A 22,661-nucleotide genomic window follows, 5' to 3' on the forward strand; every position below is an offset into this window, starting at 1 on the left:
GACTAATTGGAAAAAAATAAATACGCCTGCAGGGCCGGATGACCGGGGTACAGGCCTGATTCGGCCCATGGGCCGTAGGTTGCCGACCCCTGGCTTAAGGGATATTACTTGCTCGGGTAGATTCACTAATGCATTTAACTGCTGAAATGATGTTGGCCATATAAAATCTCCATCAGTATACAGTAATAGAAACATAGAAATTAGGTGCAGGAGTAGGCCATTCGGCCCTTCGAGCCTGCACCGCCATTCAATATGATCATGACTGATCATCCAACTCAGTATCCCGTACCTGCCTTCTCTCCATACCCCCTGATCCCCTTAGCCACAAGGGCCACATCTAACTCCCTCTTAAATATAGCCAATGAACTGGCCTCAACTACCCTCTGCGGCAGAGAGTTCCAGAGATTCACCACTCTCTATGTGAAAAAAGTTCTTCTTATCTCGGTTTTAAAGGATTTTCCCCTTATCCTTAAGCTGTGACCCCCTTGTTCTGGACTTCCCCAACATCGGGAACAATCTTCCTGCATCTAACCTGTCCAACCCCTTAAGATTTTGTAAGTTTCTATAAGATCCCCTCTCAATCTCCTAAATTCTAGAGAGTATAAACCAAGTCTATCCAGTCTTTCTTCATAAGACAGTCCTGACATCCCAGGAATCAGTCTGGTGAACCGTTCTCTGCACTCCCTCTATGGCAATAATGTCCTTCCTCAGATTTGGAGACCAAAACTGTACGCAATACTCCAGGTGTGGTCTCACCAAGACCCTGTACAACTGCAGTAGAACCTCCCTGCTCCTATACTCAAATCCTTTTGCTATGAAAGGATTTAGTTATTTTGTTATAAAGTTATTTTGTGTCTTCTCCATGAATTGGAGGCACAGTGCATTCAGAAACTATTCAGACCCCTTCACTTTTTCCACATTTTGTTACGTGACAGCCTTATTCTGAAATAGATTAAATTCTTTTTTTTTTATCATCAATCTGCACACAATATCCAATAATAAAAAAGTGAAAACAGGTGTTTAGAAATTTTAAAGTAATTAAAAATAAATAACTAAAATATCACTTTACATTATTCAGACCCTTTACTCAGTACTTTGTTGAGGCACCTTTGACAGCGATTACAGCCTCAAGTCTGCTTGGGTATGACACTACAGGTTTGGCACACCTGTATTTGGGTAATTTCTTCCATTCTTCTCTGCAGATCCACTCAAGCTCTGTCAGGTTGGATGGGGAGCGTCGATGCACAGCTATTTTCAGGTCCCTCCAGACATGTTCAATCTGGTTCAGGTCCGGGCACTGGCTGGGCTACTGAAGGACATTCACAGACTTGTCACAAAGGCACCCCTGCGTTGTTTTGGCTGTGTGCCAAGGGTCGTTGTCTTGTTGGAAGGTGAACCCCCACCCAAGTCTGAGGTCCAGAATGCTCTGGAGCAGGTTTTCATCAAGGATCTCTCTGTACTTTGCTTTGTTCATTTTTCCCTCGATCCTGACCAGTGTCCCAGTTCCTGCCGCTGAAAAACATCCCCACAGCATGATGCTGCCACCACCATACTTCACCGTAGGTATGGTTTTGGCCAGGTGATGAACGGTGCCTGGTTTCCTCCAGACGTGACGCTTGCCATTCAGGCCAAAGAGTTCAATCTTAGTTTCATCAAACCAAAGAATCGTATTTCTCATGGTCTGAGGGTCCTTTAGGTGCCTTTTGGCAAACTCCAAGCGGGCTGTCATGTGCCTTTAACTGAGGAGTGGCTTCCGTCTGGTCACTCTACCATAAAGACCTGATTGGTGGAGTGCTGCAGATAAGTTGTCCTTCTGGAAGGTTCTCCCATCTCCACAGAGGAACTCTGGAGCTCTGTCAGAGTGACCATCGGGTTCTTGGTCACCTCCCTGACCAAGGCCCTTCTCCCCCGATTGCTCAGTTTGGCCGGGCGGCCAGCTCTATGAAGTCTTGGTGGTTCCAAAGTTCTTCCATTTAAGAATTACGGAGGCCACTGTGCTCTTCGGGACCTGCAATGCTGCAGAAATTGTTTTATACCCTTCCCCAGATCTGTGTCTCGACACAATCCTGTCTCGGAGGTCTATGGCCGATTCCTTTGTCTTCATGGCTTGGTATTTGCTCTGACATGCACTGTCAACTGTGGGACCTTATATAGACAGGTGTGTGCCTTTCCAAATCATGTCCAATCAATTTAATTTACCACTGGTGGACTCAAATCAAGTTGTAGAAACATCTCAAGGATAATCAATGAAAACAGGATGAACCTAAGCTCAATTTTGAGTGTCATAGCAAAGGGTCTGAATACTTATGTAAATGTGATATTTCAATTATTTCTTTTTAATTACTTTGCAAAAATTAGTAAACACCTGTTTTCACTCCTTCATTCTGGGGTATTGTATGTAGATTGATGATTAAAAAAAAAGAATGTAATCCATTTATAAATAAGGCTTTAACATATCAAAATGTGGAAAAAGTGAAGGGGTCTAAATACTTTCTGAATGCACTGTGCATAAATTATAAGATATCAGATTTAAGGATATTTTTGTTAAATTTATTTAACTCTTCCCATATGTTGATCCTTAAACAGCATGGTTTTAACACAATTATTTCACCTGCCTTTCATATATTTTTCCTGATGAACAAGTGAATTAAAATGTTACCATATGTGCATCCTGGATCAAACTCCCCTCTCATTCAACAACTGGTAGAACTGTGGTAATATAAGCCAGATTAAGATTTGAATTTTATTTTGCACTAGACCAGGTGGGACCTGTTGGGTCCCTGTCACACGGGAGGCCTGGTACCCATGCAACATTCCACCACACACCCGTAGCCCCCACGGGAGGCGTGGTTCCCCAACGCAAACCTTCCCCCAACGCAATATTCCACCACTCACCCATTCCCCCAATGCAACCCATTCCCCCAATGCAATATTCCACCACTCACCCATACCCCCAACTGTGCTGGCGTAGCTAATTTCCCCATATTCACGCTCCCTCTTTTTAAACTTGAAACAGAATCCAATTGTATTTGCTGCCAGGAAAAATAATCCAATTGCACTTGCTGCCAGGACTCGGTGTCCTGGGATTTGCAACATTGTAATGGGCAGGGCCAGCAATTGGATTTGGATTTTTTACAGTGAGAAGTGAAAAGTTAAATTTGTAAAGTTGAAAATGTGAATAACTTGTAAAATATACCATCAATCTGAAAGAAACTTGATAAAAAACACACCACAGGACAATTGTGAGTAAGGTGGTCCAATAAATATTGCGCTATCGTGTATCATTTTGGCATAGTTCCGGAAGCACATGGGCACGCACCCAGCATCACAAACAAGATGCGAGTTTTAGTAATATATAATTACTATATAGCTATATCTATATAGTGTATATATATATATATATATATATATATATATACTAGACCAAGTGGGACCCGTTGGGTCCATGTCACACAGGAGTTGTGGTCTCCAATGCAACCCGTTCCCCTAATGCAATATTCCGCCACTCACCCATTCCCCCAACTGCGGCAGCTCATTTCCCCTTATCCCCAGCACTCCTGGCTCTCCTCTTCATCCTCCTTTTTAAACAAAAAAATGCAAGCAATTACTGCCAGGACTTTTAAAAAAATCCAATTCCACTTTCCCAGTCTCCCTCAGCACTCCCTCCCCTCCTGTTCAGCCTCCCTCTGCCATGCCTCAGTTGCCTGTGATTGCAACATTGTTGTAGATGAGATCCCATTGTGATGTCATGGCAGTAACTGCCACTGCAACTGCCACTGCAGTGTTCAAGTCATTCTTTCTCAAACTGGATTATGTAAAGTTAAAAATGTAAATAAATGTAAAATATAACATCAATCTGAACGAAACTTGATGAAAACACATCACAAGACAATTGTGAGTAAGGTGGTGCTAAAATTGTAGCGTTATCTTGTACCGGTTTGGCGTAATTTCAGGATCTCACTCACACGCAGACCAAGTGGGACCCGTTGGGTCCCTGTCGCATGAGAGGCCTGGTCCCACAATGCAATATTCCACCAATCACCAATCAACTGTTCCCCAACACAACCCTTTCCCCAACGCAATATTCCACCACATACCCATAACTCCCAACTGCACTGGGGCAGCTCTTTTCCCCTTATCCCCAGCACTGCCCCCACCCCCCTCCTCTTCAGCCTCCCAATTGCACTTGCTGTTAGGACTATAAAAAATATTCCAATTGCAATTCCCCTGCCTCCCCCAGCACTCCCTTCCCATCCTGTTCACAGTGTTCTGGGATAGCAACATTGTAGCGGGGAAGACCAGCAAGGATTTGGATCCCATTGTGATATAGCTGTAACTGCCAATGTGCAGATGGAAGAATTTTTCTGAAACTTGAATTTTGTAAAGCTAGTAATGTTAATAACTTGTAAAATATAACATCAATCTGAATGAAACAGGTTGAAAACACACCACAGGACAATTGCGAGCAGGTGGTGTGGGGGGGGAGGGGGAGGAACGTGGGAGGGGTAAAGGGGGGTGTGGGCGAAGGGGGTTGGAGGGGGGAGGGGCTGGTGTGGGGGGAGGGACTCCACTCAGCGGCCGCGGCACCACACAGTACACAGCGGCTTCCCTGACTCCACACAATGGCTTCCCCCCCGACTCCACACAGCAGAATCTCCGACTCCACACAGCGGCTTCCCCGACTCCACGCATCAGCTTCCCCGACTCCACATGCAGCTTCTCCGACTGCACACCACGGCTTCCCCGACTCCGCTCAGCGGCTTCCCTGACGAAGAGGACAAGATGAGAGTACTAGACCAAGTGGGACCCGTTGGGTCCCATCCCCTCAACGTGCAGTTACAGTGGGGGTGGGGGCAGCCTGCAGTGTCACACATACACTAACCACCCCACGCACATACACACACACACACTAACCACCCCACACACACACACACACTAATCACCCTGCTTGATATTATATTAATATTATTGATTCGATCCTTTTACCCCCATCCCCCGCCCTATCCACTCACGCATAGCCCTCTACTCGAAGGCGTGGCTAGCAAGGGAGAGGGAGGGGGTAGAGAGAGAGAGACAGAGAGAAAAAGAGAGGGAGGGGCAGAGAAAGAGAGAGGGGAGGGCAGAGAGAGAGGGGCGGGCAGAGAGAGGGGTAGAGAGTCAGAGAGTGAGAGAGGGGCAGAGAGGGACTGAGGGCCCGAGAGACCCGAGACCAACCCGAATCGACCCAAGACCAACCCGAGGACTTGCTCGTTCTCTCTGCGCCTTTTGAAAAACGGGGGGGGGAGCAGACCCACTGTGACATCATCAGCGAAAGGTAGTCGTTTTCAAATTCAAAGTTTTGTCATATTTTTGAACTTTTTCAGTAATGTCGAGAAAAAAGCATGACATTTTCAGATAAGTAGATTTTGTTCTCGACGGGAAAAATGTCAACCAGAATATGTAAAAATGTTATCTTTACCGCGTCGTTTTTTTGTGAAGATGTGATAACACACAAACAAATACATACACATACAAGATCAGACTTTTAATAGTTAAGACCAAGTGGGACCCATTGGGTCCCATCCCATCAGCGCAGCCTGCGGCAACCTGCGGCAACACACACACACACACACCAACCAAACCCCTTGATATATTAATATTATTCATTTGCTCCTTTTTCCTCATCCCCGCCCTATCCTCTCACGCCTAGCCCCCAACTCGCAGGCGCATCTAGAGAGGGAGACGAAGGGGGGTGAGAGAGAGAGAGTTTAGAGAGAGAGAGAGAGAGTTTATAGAGAGAGAGAGAGAGCCGTTGTCTTTTTCTTTTTCGGAAGATGTGATAACACAGAAACAAAAACATTACAATTACAATTTAGTTTATTGTAATTTGAACCTCAAATGAAGTTCACACAAACATCCATCACAGTGAATCTCCTTACTGTGATGGAAGGCAAAGTCTTGTCTCTCCCCTGCTCTCCATTCTTCTCCCGATGTCAAAGCTCCCGGCGGGAGATGGTAAGTCCCGCGGCCGTTAAGGCCGCACCAGGCGATGTACGGCCCCACTTCGGGTCTTGATGTTGGAGACCCGGTGGATGCTGGCAAGTCCCGCGGCCGTTAAAGCCGCGCTGGGGGATGTAAGGCCCCGCACCGGGTCGTTCTCAGCCCCGCAATTCGGGCCGGAGAAGTTACTGTTGTAGGAGCTCCGAAAAGCGGTCTCCCACCAGGGACCCGCGAGCTCCCGATGTTACCGTCCACCGGGCCTGCGGCTAGAGCCTCCGAAGCTCCGGAGTCGGGTCGCAGCAGTGCGCCACCACAGCTCTCCACGCTCTGAAGCCGGCCAGCTCCACGATAGTAAGTCCGCAGGCTCCGCGACTGGAGCCCCCAGGTCGTTCCGGTTGGAGGCCGCTCCACGATGCTAAGCCCCAACGACAACGGAGGGAAAAGGAAAGGGATTTAAAAGTTCCCCCCCACATATACACAGTTAAAAACAATATATAACCACTTCCAACTATACACTCAACGGGACAAAATAAAAAAAAGACAGACGGACTGCAAACGTCGGCCGCGCCGTCTCACAACACAAATACAAGGTCAGACTTTTAATAGTTACAAGAGTAAGTTGGGTCCCGCTCACACGGGAGGCCTGGTCTCCCCAATCCAACCCATTCCCCAATGCAATATTCCACCATGGTGTGGGAAAGGGGCAGGTGTGGGGGAGGGGGTGTGATGTGGGGGAGGGGTTGATATGGGGGAGGAGGGGTGGTGTGGGGAAGGGGGGCTGGTGTGGGGGGGGGGGGGTGGTGTGGGGAGTGGTGTGAGGGAGGCGGGTGGGGTGGAAGGGGGGATGTGGGGGGAGCGGCGGGGTGGAGGATGAGGGGGAGTGTGGGGGAGGGGGAGTGTGGGGGGAGGGGGTGTGGGTCGCAGCAGACGCACCTCGCTCTCTGCTGCTCACCCCCGCACCTTCAGCTTTCGGCCTCATGCAGTAGCTCCCAGTCCCACTCTGACTTCACTTAGAAGCTCCCAGTTCGACCGATAGCTCCCGGCTCACGCTGATCTCTGCCCACACGCTGCTCTCTGCCCACGCACGCTGCTCTTTGACCGAATGCTGCTCACAGACACAGTGCCGCCTCCGGGCGTTTATTCTCCACGGGTGCCGGAAGGGGGGCGTTACCTTCATGGTGACTGACAGGCGAAAAGACCAATCTACTGATCTCACAATTTATTAAACCTTCATAACTTTTCTACTATTTCACCGATCAGAACAAAACTTGGTGCGCTTGGAGAAGAGCAGAACAGTGAGTACACTGACTAAAATAAAAAACTAGCGATATAGATTACCGTTTTTGCGCAAATTTTAAAAAAAACAAAACGGAAGTGGTCAAGATGATAGTTTTAGTAATAGTATAGATATGTAGAAGACAGACAGACAGACCAAGTGGGACCCGTTGGGTCTTGTCCCCTCAAAGCGCGGTTGCAGGGGGAGGGATGGTCACACACTAACCACCCCCATTGATATTATATTAACATTACTCATTCACTTATTTTACCCCAACCCCCGCCTTATCTACTCATGTATAGCCCCCAACTTGCAGGCACGGGCTAGAGAGGGAGGGGGTAGAGAGAGGTACCCAGAGGCACAGAGAGGGACACAGACGCACAGAGAGGGGGAGTGAGAGGGAGCATGAGAGGGCAGAGTGGAAGCGGGGGGGTGGGGGGCAGAGAGGGAGGGGGGGTAGAGTTTGAGGGGTGGGGGGCGCATCGTCACAGGGTGGGCTGGTTCCTGAATGCAATACTCCCTCGCTGCCGGCTCCCTCACTGCAGGCTGTGGGCTCCAGGCAGGGCCCGAGAACGGGGGGGAAAAGTCGGGGGGTGACGTCACTCGGAGCGCAAGCAAGAAGACAGCAGGGTTTTTTTCAAAGGTCTTTCAGATTTGTGAACACCCGGGGCGGGGTTGCGAGCAGCATGGCCGGGCAACATGACTCGCAGTGCGTGAACACAGCGTGCAGCCATCATGGCGTCATCATGCTATATTTAAGAGGGAGTTAGATGTGGCCCTTGTGGCTAAAGGGATCAGGTGGTATGGAGAGAAGGCAGGCACGGGATACTGAGTTGGATGATCAGCCATGATCATATTGAATGGCGGTGCAGGCTTGAAGGGCCGAATAGCCTACTCCTGCACCTATTTTCTATGTCATCAGCCAACGCCAGCGGTTTCATTTTCTACGTTATTCTTAGATTTTTGTACATTTTGATTAATAACTCAAGAAATAATGCATACCGTTAGGGCGTCGTTTTTTCGAGCAGATGTGATTATACATGCACAAGGATATACTAGACCAAGTGGGACCCATTGGGTCCCTATCACATGGGAGGAATGACCCCCAATGCAACCTGTTCCCCCAACGCAATATTACACCACTCACCCATAGCCCCCATGGGAGGCCTGGTCCCCCAACGCAACCCGTTCCCCAAGGCAATATTCCACCACTCACCCATAGCCCCCATGGGAGGCCTGGTCCCCCAACGCAACCCATTCCCCAAGGTAATATTCCACCACTCACCCGTTTCCCCAAAGCAACCCGTTTCCCCAACAAAATATCCCAGCACTCCTCCATAGCCCCCAATTGCGCAGGGGCTGCTCATTTCGCCTTATTCACCCTTCCTCATCTTTAAACTTCAAAAAAAAATGCAATTGCACTTGCTTGCGAGCAGATATCAGTATACTATGACTTTAAAAAAATGCATTTTCACTTGCTGTGGCTAGCAGGACTCAGTGTACTAGGATAGTAACAATGTTGCGAGCAAGTCTACAATCCCATTGTGACGTCATAGCTGTAAGCACAGGGAAGACATTTTTCTCAAATTGGGGTTTTCTAAATCTAAAAATATTTATAATTTATAAAAGATAACATCAATCTGAACGATACTTGACACAAACCACCACAGGACAATCGTGAATAAGGTGGTGCAATTTTTTGCGCTATTGTGTACCGTTTTGGTGTAGTTCCTGGATCACATACGGATGGATGGAAACAAGCAAAATGAGAGTTTTTTTAATATATATAGATAGATGGTCTGTTTCCATCAAACTCCTTTTTGGAGAGCTTTTATAGATTTGTTGTGCATCCTGAACTATGCTGTAATGCGCTCCGAGATATACAAACTGCAAACAGTCTACTATGCCCAGTTTGATCTATGTGCTGCTACAAGTAAAAGCTGCACTGTTCTCTTTTGGGATACATGACAATAAAACACCCCTGACTCTTGAAGAGAAGCCAAGTCCCATTCCTGTGTTATTTTCACAAAGGCTTACCCAACATGTTCAGTGTAAATTTGGGAGAATGATGCACATGGCACAATTCTGGTGAAAATTCTGGTTTAAGATCACCTGGTGACCATGTTGTCATTCTAAAACATAGTCAACAGTACCCAAAAAACAAGATCCCTTACATTAACCCCTGACAACTGAGGATATTTACCTGCTCAGTATTTCTACGATGAAGATGGGTGAAATGTACTCCTCAGTTGTGCTTTTTTCATAAATTTGATGTTGCCTGTATAACCAAAACTTCACCTTTTAAATGAAACATCTATCATTTACAAAAATTTTCTTCATCCACAGCATCTTTGCTTTTAATCGAGGTTCTATTTAAGTATAGTATTTTGATGTTCCAAACATCAATACTGAGCATGTGCTTTTGTGCTAAATAAATGTAAAATCATTTATTTACTGACTTAGTGTTTAAGAAGGAACTGCAGACGATGGAAAATCGAAGGTAGACAAAAGTGCTGGAGAAACTCAGCGGGTGCGGCATCATCTGTGGAGCGAAGGAAACGGACAACATTTCAGTCCGAAACCCTTCGTCTGAAGAAGGGTTTCGGCCCGAAACGTTGCCTTTTTCCTTGGCTCCATAGATGCTACCGCACCCGCTGAGTTTTTCCAGCACTTTTGTCTACCTATTTACTGACTTGTATGTCTTAAAATACTTTCAAACATATATCGAAAGAAAGCATGAAACTGAATACCTAGATGTTGTACCTATAATGGAATAGTAATTCCATGGTAATTGAAACAAATGGCAACAGTTTGGTCATTTTTGTGATCCCTGGGTATTTTCTTGATCTTTAATAGGTTTTGCTTTTTCTTCTCTTAGGCTATATTTTCGTCAGTGTTCTATTTTGCATCTGTACCCTTGTATCAGGGTTTCCTCATGGTAGGGTAAGTGGCAATATATAATTCCAAAAAAGTATAACTTTCTAGTTTTGCAGGACTATAATTCTTGAGAATCTTGCAGTTCTCACTTTAAGAAAATCATGAGTTTATTGACATGCTATCTTTTACTAGGTACGCTACCATTTATACGATGTTCCCTGTTTTCTCTCTGGTGTTGGACCAGGATGTAAAGCCAGAAACAGCAATACTGTATCCAGAGCTTTACAAAGATCTCACAAAGGTGTGCAGTAAGTTTGAAGATTTATGCGCATGGTATAGAACACTTTAAAACATTTAAATATGATATGTAAATTTCTATTGAAAATCCACCCAGTGGATATCTGTGAAGTTTTGGAACTTCACCAAAATTAAAACAATTTTAAATGTCATTCAATTCATTGTCCATTGGAGAGAACACATAGGGGAAAAAATATTACATTTTTAATTGGCATATGACAACAGATTGACTTGCAATGTGGTTGTCGGAGCCATTTATGTTTAAGCTAGCTACTGTTGGCATATTATATTATTGTGTCCAAATATATCTTGCAGTAGTATTTTGGACACTTGGGGCCAGTCATTAGATGCACAGAGGGGTATATCTATATGGGTATAGTGGACAGGGAGTGGCAGACCAGGCATAGGGGTGTAGAGCATACAGTATTCACCAGACCAGGGAGAACAGCCAGCAACAACCTGTATGCAGAATTAGGAAAGCCTGGTACGTTCATTTCTTTGTTTGTACAACTACTTCAATAAACAACCAATTTAACTGGAAATAACGACTGGAAGATCTGTTCTATTTGGTCCGCGTAAGATCACTCCTACTTATTTATGTAGAAATGGCAATGGAAAAGAGGAAAGGGGAAGAGTCGGAAATTTGACATTACATTTAAGTGAAACTTGCTCCATGAGTGAAACTGGAGCTTGTGAAAACCTGGGAACACGGATTGTTTTACTTCCAAACCCGACGCCGCCATTCCCAATCAACTGGACATGGTCGCCACCTGCGCTATTCTGACTAACGGAGATTGGAAAACCCGAAAGCCAACGCGCAGGGAGAGTGAATATATACAGCATTTAGCTTTATTGGAGAAGCTATATATGATAAGCTGCATTGGAAACCAGCTACTAAAATGGAGATTTGAGAAGTGAGCTTGAGAATCAGAACAATATCATTTGTTTGAAATATTGTGCTGTCGGCATATGGCTTTACGTCAACGAGTCTTAAAGGGGTAGTGAACAAGTATGTCTAAAGTTCAGTCACAAGATGGCGATGTTGGAAAGGGTTCTGAAAAAGAAAGAAGAGTTATTAAATATGCTGACAAAGGCTGGGAATTGTTCATGCAAAAGTGTCAGAAGACAAGAAACTCGATATGTAAACAAGCTAACAAGTTAATTGAAATGCTGAAGGAGGTCATGAAATCAAAGGAAAAGGAAAATGAAGTACTATTAAACTCAACTCATACAAAACTTTGAACATGCATAGCCCATTATCTGTTTATTTTCACTTTCTTTATTCATCTGTGTATATATTCATATAATAATGGTATATGGACACACTGATCTGGTCTCTATTATTCATGCCTACTATATTCTGTTGTGCTGAAGCAAAGCAAGAATTTCATTGTCCTATCTGGGACACATGACAAGAAACTCTCTTGAATCTTGAATCTGGCATTTTCAACGGCCTCTGCTCATATATAAGCTCTAGCAGATAGTGCTGCTCTCTTGGAACGGGTTGCCGCCATCATCTTCTTGCATATGGCATGCACAGCCTAAAGTTGTACATCAAGGAGTGACATCCAGGCCAGGACAGCATCAGTTACTGGGTGGATGGCTTTAATGGCCCCAAGGAAGAGCCTCAGTGGACTGTCATTCACAATGTGTGGGATGGTCTGGTCTGGATGTCCGCAGTCACAAGCAGGGCTGTCTGTCATAGGTGGGACTACTGCGGACATCCAGACCAGACCAATTTAACCTGGTTCAATTAATCAAAATGTGATGGTCAGAGAAAACCACGAGCCGTTGGTGAAGGTACCACTGCCTGGAAAGCAGGTTGAAAGGCAAAATCAGTGGTTTCAACAAAGAATGGAATCTTTTAATGGTTTTATACAAGATGTAATGGTGTGGTTATCTGTGTTGGACAGCAAACTATACACTTCATAGCTGAAAGTGCCACACAACAGAGTGTTGTAAACTCAGATGAAATTGGACCTGAATGCAGTGTTTCAAATGTCTCCACAACTAAAATTAAGCCACAAATCTAGTTCTTCATCATCAGCAGATTCATTGATTACAGCTCAGCATTCAATACAGTAATTCCCTCCAAGCTGGTTACCAAACTCGCAGAACTGGGTCTCTGTGCATCCCTCTGCAATTGGATCCTTGACTTCCTCATTCACAGACCACAGACTGTTCGAATTGGTGGAAAGGTGTCAGCCTCAATAACAATCAGCACGGCAGCACCTCAAGGCTGCGTGCTCAGCCCCCTGCTGTACTCACTGTATACTCATGACTGCATAGCCGATCATAGTGAGAACATCATCAAGTTCGCTGATGACACCACTGTTGTGGAACGTATCACTGATGGGGACGAGTCAGAGTATAGAAGAGAGATCGACCGACTGACCAAATGATGCCAGCACAATAACCAGGCCCTCAACACCAGCAAAACCAAGGAACTGATTGTGGACTTTGGAAGGGGGAGGATGCGGACCCACAGCCCCGTTTATATCAACGGGTCAATGGTGGAAAGGGTCAAGAGCTTCAAATTCCTGGGCGTGCACATCTCTGAAGATCTCTCCTGGTCCGAGAACACTAATGCAATTATAAAGAAAGCACATCAGCACCTCTAATTCCTGAGAAGATTACGGAGAGTCGGTATGTCAAGGAAGACTCTCTCTAACATCTGCAGGTGCACAATAGAGAGCATGCTGACCGGTTGCGTCGTGGCTTGGTTCGGCAACTTGAGTGCCCAGGAGCGGAAAAGACGTCAAAAAATAGTAAACACTGCCCAGTCCATCATCGGCTCCTACCTCCCTACCATGGAGGGGATCTATCGCAGTCGCTGCCTCAAAAAGACTGGTAGCATCATCAAGGACCCACACCATCCTGGCCACACACTCATCTCCCCGCTACCTTCAGGTAGAAGATACAGGAGCCTGAAGACTGCAACAACCAGGTTCAGGAATAGCTACTTCCCCACAGCCATCAGGCTACTAAACTCAACTCATACAAAACTTTGAACATTCATAGCCCATTATCTGTTTATTTTCACTTTCTTTATTCATCTGTGTATATATTCATATAATAATGGTATATGGACACACTGATCTGGTCTCTATTATTCATGCCTACTATATTCTGTTGCGCTGAAGCAAAGCAAGAATTTCATTGTCCTATCTGGGACACATGACAAGAAACTCTCTTGAATCTTGAATCTTGCATTTTCAACGTCCTCTGCTCATATATAAAGCTCTAGCAGATAGTGCTGCTCTCTTGGAACGGGTTGCCGCCATCATCTTCTTGCATATGGCATGCACAGCCTAAAGTTGTACATCAAGGAGAGACATCCAGGCCAGGACAGCATCAGTTACTGGGTGGATGGCTTTAATGGCCCCAGGGGAAAGCCTCAGTGGACAGTCATTCACAATGTGTGGGATGGTCTGGTCTGGATGTCCGCAGTCACAAGCAGGGCTGTCTGTCATAGGTGGGACTACTGCAGGTAGATGGGGCATGTTGGTTGGCATGGGCAAGTTGGGCCAAAGGGCCTGTTTCCGCACTGTATGACCGAATGGTCTGATTGTTGACCTCAATTCCAATTTTATGACTGATCCCCATAAGCCATGATTCTACACTGGTTAGAAAAAACTATCTTAGCCTTGAAATTATTTAGCTTCTAGAACCCGTTCACTTATTTTGTGTACGCTTATTTTAGGTCTGTATGTGCATGCCTTGCTGTTCACATTCACGCTTTGAAATGTGCACTGCAGATAGGTTTTTAATTGAGAAAAAATCAATACATTTCTAATGAGGACTATGGTATGAACCATTTTTATAGCTTGAGATGTAATAGCTGCAATTAGAAGCATATATAAAATGGTGTTTACTATTTTTATCCCTTTCAGAGCTGCTTTGTCTTGCTCATGGCAGAAGGTGATGTTATTTTGTAACTTGGTTTGACTGGTACTGCCAGTCCTCTGACTCATTCAGCTGGTCACTTTTAAATTGAGACTTGGCAGCCAGTTCTTACAGGATATTTCAAAAGCAAGTGCTGCAGTTGCAGGAAACTGGAATCCTATATTGTGCTGGAATTACTCAACAAGTCTGACAGCAGCATCAGTGAAGAAGAAAGCAAAAATGATCCTGAAGTGGCGTATAGGCCTGAAACTTCACCATTCCATGTACTCCAGAGATGCTTGACCCACTGAGTAACTGAAAGGTCATTTCGGGTCGGTGACCTTTCATCAGGATGGGAAAGGTCCGGTGAAATTTGAAGATTTCTATTTATTCCACCCATCACTATTAAAGTAATGGGTGGAAGATAGAAGAACTGTGACGGGGTGGAAGGCAAGAGGGTTAAAGGGTGAAAAGGGTGGTAGTGCAATGGAAAGGAGGAAGCATAGAGGAAGCATAGTTACCAGAGGAACTGAGAAAATGAAACCAAAAATCACAAATGTGGCCCTTATGTTTTGATTGTATGTCTCTTTACGTCTTTCTGTTTTCTCCTCCAAACCTATCTTGTGACCAAGTTCTTTTTTGCTCATGTTCATGTATCATCATGTGTGATTGAATGTCAAATTTGTTTGATGATCTTGTGACAGACCCTTCAGGCATTTTAATATTTTGAAGGTAGGATCAAATTCAAATTGTTGCCAAATGTAAAGTCCCCCTGCTCTGGAGATACTCTTACAGCTGGCTGAGCCAGTAAGACTTGACTGATTGATCTCCGTAGGCTTCATATATTCAGTGGAGTGGCCCTATATCAGGTAACTTCTCTAGTTTCTGAATTATTGGATGCATCTTAAAGCAGTTGCATTTTACATTATTGCAATTATATCTAAATGGTATTTCTGGTAAAGAAGACGTTTTGCAAAGCTGTTTATTTTACTTTGATTTCCTTCTATTAGGGTCGTGCATTATCCTTCAAGACATTCCTTATTTGGGTTCTAATAAGCATATACCAAGGTAGGTCACAAACCTTTACACATTGCATATAAGAATTATGACAATTGAGGTTTAAATTGATTCTATATTTGAAAAGCCACATGTTAATAATGCTTCTTCGAAGAAGGGTCTCAATCCGAAAGGTCACGCATTCCTTCTCTCCAGATATGCTGCCTGTCCCGCTGAGTGATTTCAGCTTTTTGTGTCTTCAGTTTAAACCAGCATCTGCAGTTCCTTCTTACACATATTAATGATGCTTGATTGGTCTAATTGCTGGATAACAATAGCATTTTTGTTGTTACCAAATGCTTTCAATAAAATTAATATTGCCTTTAGGAAGCATGAATTCATATTGTGTAGACTTTGTTAAGGAGTTATTTGTTACATTTAAAATGAAAAGGTACAACATGCAAGCTTGCTACTCAAGTAACCTGATTATGTATCCAGGAGTACGGTTTGTATCACACTGCTTTGAGTGAAAGGGTTTGTTTCATGCTACTAAATGAGGAACGTTTATCTAGAATGGGGAAAGTAAGAAAACTGGAACAATATAAAGATCCTATGTAAAAATGTGAGATACACTTCTAAAATAAACATAAACACAATGAAATCAAAGAATGTCACTTGAGTTAATAATTAAAATCAATAATTATGTTATGTTCAGGTATCAGAAGCTTACATATTATAACATGTCATAGATTCCTAATAATTCTAAATTAATCTAGTCTCATTTTTTCCTTAAAAAACATTCCAAGAAAATGACCTATGAAACTCCGGAATTGAATTTATAAATATCAATTTGAAATTATAATTGTTGCATTTCCTTTTAACATACAGTCAATAGGACTTGTATATGGACTTGTTCGTTGATACCATGGACTTATTTATGGACTTGTTCGTTCATACCATGGATCGGAATCATCTTCATATTTCCCCATGATGGAAAGCCCCACACATCACTGAGTGTTTATGTCACTGCATAGCCTTGCACTGACTGTTTTATTTTGATTCCCACTTGATGACACTGAAGCAAACAGATACCAACCTTGTAGGTGTGTAAGAGGCTTGTAATTTGTGGCTCTTTCCCATGCTCCATTATCAGTGCAGCAAGCATTCATATTAGTTCTGAGCAAACCTATTGTGATTGACTGTGCCATAGAATCCACATAATAGTACCAGTGAATTCAACAAAAGTTTAAACAATTGTTTCATTTGTTCCACTTTCCCTTTTTGATTCTAACAAACCTGTTTTATCTGCCTGAGCACCCCGAGCCTGCCATAACTGCTTTGAAATCGCCCTTACACTATATAACCTTGATATCCTGTGATTTTTATTTTTGGACACACTTTAATCCTCATGCAGTTCTGAATACAAATCATTAACAATCTTATCTTTAACACTTTTTGTCATTGACTCAGTTTGAGCAAAAGAGAAACTATTTCTAACTGTTAATTTACCGTTTCAGGTGGTATTTTAATATATGGAGCATTGGTGCTGTTTGAGTCTGAGTTTGTACATGTTGTCGCAATTTCCTTCACTGCACTGATCTTGACTGAGTTACTGATGGTTGCACTTACTATTCGAACCTGGCATTGGCTTATGGTTGTGGGGGAGTTCCTCAGTCTTGGCTGCTATGTGGCCTCCCTTGCTTTTCTCAATGAGTATTTTGGTAAGTTGTTCTGGAGGTAGGTTGTTTATTTGTTAAATAAAAGTAGAGAATTCTTACACACTCACGTGTCTGTCACCTATTCTCATGAAGCCCAATGTTTGTTTTCTGCATAGCGAAAAATAACTATCTGTTGTACGTCTGTAGCCACTTTGCAGTTAAACCATGAAAATTGTATTGTAGAACAGAATGTGTATATCATTAACTGTGCTCTCTGCAAAGTTGGACCACAACTCTTATCGCTGGGCACTTAATATGAATTGACAAGGCTAATAGGGGGCATAACTTTGTCTCCTGTGTTAACTGCTAAGAGATTCGAACTGTATGACATTAAGTATCATGATAAAAATTGACTTCCGTTTTAATAACTTAGTGGGATTGTTCATGTTTACCTTTTGGTGTTTAGCTGTGTCTTCCCATTAGTAGCCGGGGTGTTTACATTAGAGAAAGTGTGGAAGTCTTCCCAAGTAAGAATTTATCACCCTTAAACTACATCATTTGGATCGGATCAGTGACTGTGTAAAAATGTTGCATGTTTCCAATTGTCTCTCTTTGGTTTATAATCCTTACACCTATCATAAATGTTTCCTATTTATTTGATATTTTTCACTCAATCAGCATTTGTAAATGTTTCACGGTAAAACTCAGAAACTGAAAGTAGACCCCTAAACCTAGCGCAATAATGCATTTCAGCCACACAGACTGATATCATTAAGATTGAATATCCTGAGATCTACTAACATTTTTTACATTATTATCCATATTCCACATCACTTGCTCTTGATTGACACATGAATATACATTTTATTTATACATTCCTGTCACCCATATGATTGTTTTTCTACATACTGCTCTGCAACAATGCCTGGATGTTTGGAGACCAGTACTGTAAAGTAGTTAAATGCTCTAGTAGGTAGGGGTCCATAGTAAAAGGAAGAGATGGAAATGAACAAAATTAATGTCTCTTATTTTATCTACTTTTATCCATACTATTCAGCACTCCTATGTAATTAAAGTGCACTTAATACTAATGAGTTTGTAGAGTCATACAGCACAGAAACAGGCCCTTTCGCACATCTTATTTCTGCTGACCAAGTACCATCTACACTAACCCCATGTAGCACCTCTTGGCCTTTAACCTTCTTTGCTGTGAATTTTAATTGCACAGAAAGTACTGAAAAAAATCAGATAACATTTAGCTAAATAAGAAAACGTGAAAATCAGTCTTCAAGATGGCGGACAGCGGGGGTGATGCGCCGTTGTGTATGGCCGCTCCTCCTGCTGTCCGTCCTTTCACCCTTATTTATTTTTATTTTTAGTCCTGTTCATATCAGGTATTTATTGGAGGTCTTCTTTTATGTGGTGGGTGGGGGAGGGGAAGGGGGAAATTATCTTTAACCCCAGTCCTACCTGGTCGGAGATGCGGTTTTTCTCCGAACCGCATCTTCGTCCTCTCTGTGCGGCCTAGTCGAACTGGACAGGCAGCGGCGTTTAATGCGGGGACTGCAGCTTCGACAAAGACATTTTACAAGGAATGCCTTACCGGGTTTGCGGTAATCTCCGGGGCACTGTGACCGTAACCGCGGAGCCTAGGATCCGAATCCGAGATCGCCAGTGTTAAAGTTAATTGGTCGTTGCAGTCTTCGGGGGGGAATAAATTCATCCTGGCCGCTGATGGATGTTCACACGCCGATGATCCAGCTTCACGGCAAGAGGGACTGAAGACACCGGGCTGGCTGAGGAGGCCAGATATAGGCCCCGACCTCGGGTGGACTGTGAGAGGGAGAACTGGTTATTTTTAGTGCATTCCCTCACAGTGAATTCTGCTGTGGGGGGACGTTTCATGTTGAGTTTTACTATAAACTGTTTCTGTGTCTTTTTTGGTTTCTCAATTTGTATGGATTTATTGGAGATCTGCCAATTAATTTAGTCAATCTCTGTAAAGCACTTTGTTCAAATATCCATTTGTTGACAGTGGATATAAACTATTATTATTAGATTATGATTATTATAATTCATTGCCAGAAAAATTCCCTTTCATCGACCTATTAATACCACTTAATTATTTTAGTTGCATCCCCTAGACTAGGAAGGTCAATGTTATCAAATCCAGCCAAAGAATTTTAGAAATATTATTTACAGAACTAACCAGTAGTAAATAAATTTAAAGTTAATTGGTTAAAATAAATGAGGGGAATAATAAATAATCTTAATGGACATCAAGTTTTAGTACGGGTGAAATCCATTACTTTGCAAATACAGGTTTCTAAAGATAACTTTGGAGTTTTACCTTGAAAGTTTTCGTTGGTCTAATTTGGTGATCAAGATAAAGTTGGAGACTGCCAAAGAGTAAATAAGAATTGTGATCCATTTGTACAGTGGAATAGACTCAAGATGCTGAATGGGTTCATTGTTCCCATCACCCACATTTTAGGCTCTCCTCTTCCTGCAATGCAACAAAGTCTGATAATTTAGCTAGAACCTCATATTTCTCTCTCACCCAGCATATTTTATTTTTCAGATAGCTTATTAAATATTAATTTACACGCAAGGGCGTTCAATGAACCAGCAGCTCATCTTGAGGCCAATTGCTGATTAGGTTCTATATTGAACTAGGATTTGTAGTTCTCGTGAATCGCCCACGAATATCCTGGGATCGAGCCTGGATCCCCTGTGAACATTATGGAATAAAGATTTTTAAGCCCATCTTCAGTTTCTGGAACAGCAGGGTTTGTGTTTTCCTGGCTGTATCACAGCCATTTTCCCCCATAGTAGCTTCCTCAGCCAATCACGTATGTTTCGTCCCACCGGCAGCTTATCTGCAAGAGGGGTTTCACCACTGCGCACACCATCATGGTCTCCCTATTAATGAAAAAAGTGAAAATAAAAACCTTCCAAACCTCCAGGAACATATTAGCAGACCAGCCCTCAGGTCAGGGTGGGGTGAGATGGTGACGGGGGTCAGGTGCATGCTCAGGAGAATGCTTTGCCTGATCAATGATCATGCAGAACTAGTTTATGTGATCAAAAATTCCACAGGCAAGATACATAGTCACTACTGCCCTATCGCTGTTATAGTCACTTTATTTGGTGTTCATGTAAAATAAATCATTGTTGTAAAATGTCAACCTTTTGGTCTTTTTTAGATTGAATTTGAGTACTCGTTAGTCAATAAAAGTAGTTAATGGAGCCCCATGGTTAAGAGTGTACTGAACTTAACTTCCTGCTTTTACAGATGTCGCCTTTATCACCACTGTGACCTTCCTGTGGAAAGTGTCAACAATTACTCTCGTCAGTTGTCTTCCACTTTATATTCTCAAGTACTTGAAACGCAAGTTCTCTCCGCCCAGTTACTCCAAACTTACCTCATAGTGCAGATGTTTTTGCTCAATAAATAGCACTTTTTCTGTTGCTGTAGATGGGGTCTAATCATCCCTATGAACACTTCACAGGTAATCTTCAATCTTGTGAAAATGGTCTATTGACCAAACAGCCAAAAAGAGCAATGAAGCACGCAATGTGCGGAGCATTGAAGGAAACTGAAAGCACTTCTGAATAACAGGTACTGCAAAGGACCTTTCGAAATGAAGGAATGCCGTCAAACATTTCATACTACTAATGGAGTCAGGGAGAAAACAGAAATAATTTGTCTTTATATCTCATTTTTTACTCCCTAACCCTAACCCCCCCCCCCCCCCCTTTCTTTCTTGCTAATTTATGTGAACACTCAGAAGTACTTTTGTTGAAGACTGTCATTGTAGTTTTCATTTGTTTCTCCTAAACAGTTCTGTGACTAGATGCAGAATTGTTCATGAAGTTACTAGTTAGCAAAATAGTCCAAATGGTGTTGTATAAACAAAATGCTCACATATTGATGCCATTGTATGTAAAGCAGCAATTTAGCACACTATATTTATTGGAGTTTTGGCTATCTTTATGGTTGCTCTCCACTTTAGCATTTGCTATTAGCTTGTCTCTATTTCCCTGCTTCTGAATTGTAGCTGTGTTTTGTGAGGCAAATATGCACTAACAGGGAAATGCACAGCAGGCTTTTCAACATACCACATTGTTAATAGCATATTTGCTGTCTCCCTTTAATTTCTTCTCCAGTATTATCCACGTACTTGTGTTTGGAAACTTACCTTAGGAATTCTCCAGCCTGAATTTTATGTGAGACATTCTACTTTAGAGGACTTTTTTTTTTACAAATAGCCTAGAAACATGCATTATTGAATTACATTAAAATTTTATTTCTGCTTTGCCAGACTCCAGTATTTATTCTATTATAAACTAGAGTCTGGAAGATTTTTTGTTCTCTTGAGGACTTGTGCTATACAACAAACATGGTCCAAAGCAAACAATGCACAGAATCCAGCTTTCCTTCAAATCATATCAAGGACATAATTCCAATTATTTTGGGATTTTGGGGCATTGTGCTCCTGGGTTGATTTCTACAGCATTTATATAATAAAGCGGAGTATAGCAGAAGATGTGGTATTTTTACAAAGAGGATCAACAATGTTTTTGCCAGCAATTTCCTGTCCAGCACTGATTTAGATTTTACTGCGCTCACTTGAAATTCCATTTAGAAAGTATGCAAGGATACAACTAATGTTGTTTAGTAAAGCAAAGTAATTAATATATTGTCTCTGACTTGTGGAAATTAATTTATGTAATCAATGTTTTTTTTGCATTTATTTTGTTAACCAGCATTCTGATTTATCAATGTATGTATCTAGTAATATGCCCAAAAGGAATCATTAGGCAAGATCTTGGATTATAACGCTATTCCTGCCAGTTATTTGAATTCTAGGTTCCATGGTGATTATGCTGAAGTGTACCCATAGCTTCCCATGGTTGTACTTGAGACTGCTCCGATAGTGAAAGGAAGTTGTATAGTATTTTTGTTAATAGCCTTCAAATTATGGATGCCTGGTGCAAGATTCCGATTGTTATTCTATGCTGCAACTGTGATGTAATTGTATAAAATGAGTAACAGCGAAATGTGCTTTCATGGTCACCTTGATTAAACAATCATCTGGATTCAGTACTCATACTACTGTTAATAGAAATGAACATTTTAGCAATATAAGTAAATGGAGCCTGCATCAGGGTCTAGCTGCCCCCGTCAAACACAGCCAATGTAATTATTTTTAAATTAACCTACTGTTGTGGTTAAGCCATTGAGTGTCACTGTACATCATCTGGATTCAACCATTTTAAGGAATCATTTGAGTTTATTGGTGAAGGTGACTATATTCAGATTTTACTGTATTGTTAACTCAAACTGGAGAACCCTCTGCACAATAAAATGAATTTACATTTTCACAGACTTGGCCTTTTTTCGAACTTTTGCGATGTACGAGGATGACAATATTTTATGAGGATGGTGCCAGGACTAGAGGGTCTGAGCTTTCGGGAGAGGTTGAGTAGGCAGGGACTCTATTCCATGGAATGCAGGAGGATGAGGGGTGATCTTAAAGAGGTGTATAAAATCATGAGGGATAGATTGTGTAGATACAGTCTTTTGCCCAGAGTAGGTGAATCGAGGACCAGAGTGCATAGGTTTAAGGTGAAGGGGAAAAGATTTATTAGGAATCTGAGGGGTAACCTTTTCACACAAAGGGTGGTGG

At 42.7% G+C, this 22,661-nt stretch overlaps 1 protein-coding gene across 2 annotated transcripts in view; it reads left to right on the forward strand.

Annotated features, from left to right (window-relative positions):
• Window positions 1-22,379, forward strand: part of atp9b (ATPase phospholipid transporting 9B) — a 334,567-nt gene extending 312,188 nt beyond the window's left edge. Inside the window, exons 25-29 of one of the 2 annotated variants that reach the window (XM_055634761.1) lie at window positions 10,134-10,198; window positions 10,325-10,433; window positions 15,325-15,382; window positions 16,828-17,031; window positions 20,264-22,379. In XM_055634761.1, coding sequence (XP_055490736.1) covers window positions 10,134-10,198; window positions 10,325-10,433; window positions 15,325-15,382; window positions 16,828-17,031; window positions 20,264-20,400 — 573 coding nt within the window. In that variant the 3' untranslated portion in view covers window positions 20,401-22,379. Of the gene's footprint in view, window positions 1-10,133; window positions 10,199-10,324; window positions 10,441-15,324; window positions 15,383-16,827; window positions 17,032-20,263 lie in introns of those variants that run through there. The other variant, XM_055634763.1, reaches the window with a different exon arrangement.
• Window positions 22,380-22,661: the final 282 nt, after the last annotated feature.

This window comes from Leucoraja erinacea, chromosome 4 (assembly GCF_028641065.1).
Source record: "Leucoraja erinacea ecotype New England chromosome 4, Leri_hhj_1, whole genome shotgun sequence".
Classification (NCBI taxonomy): Eukaryota; Metazoa; Chordata; class Chondrichthyes; order Rajiformes; family Rajidae; genus Leucoraja; species Leucoraja erinaceus.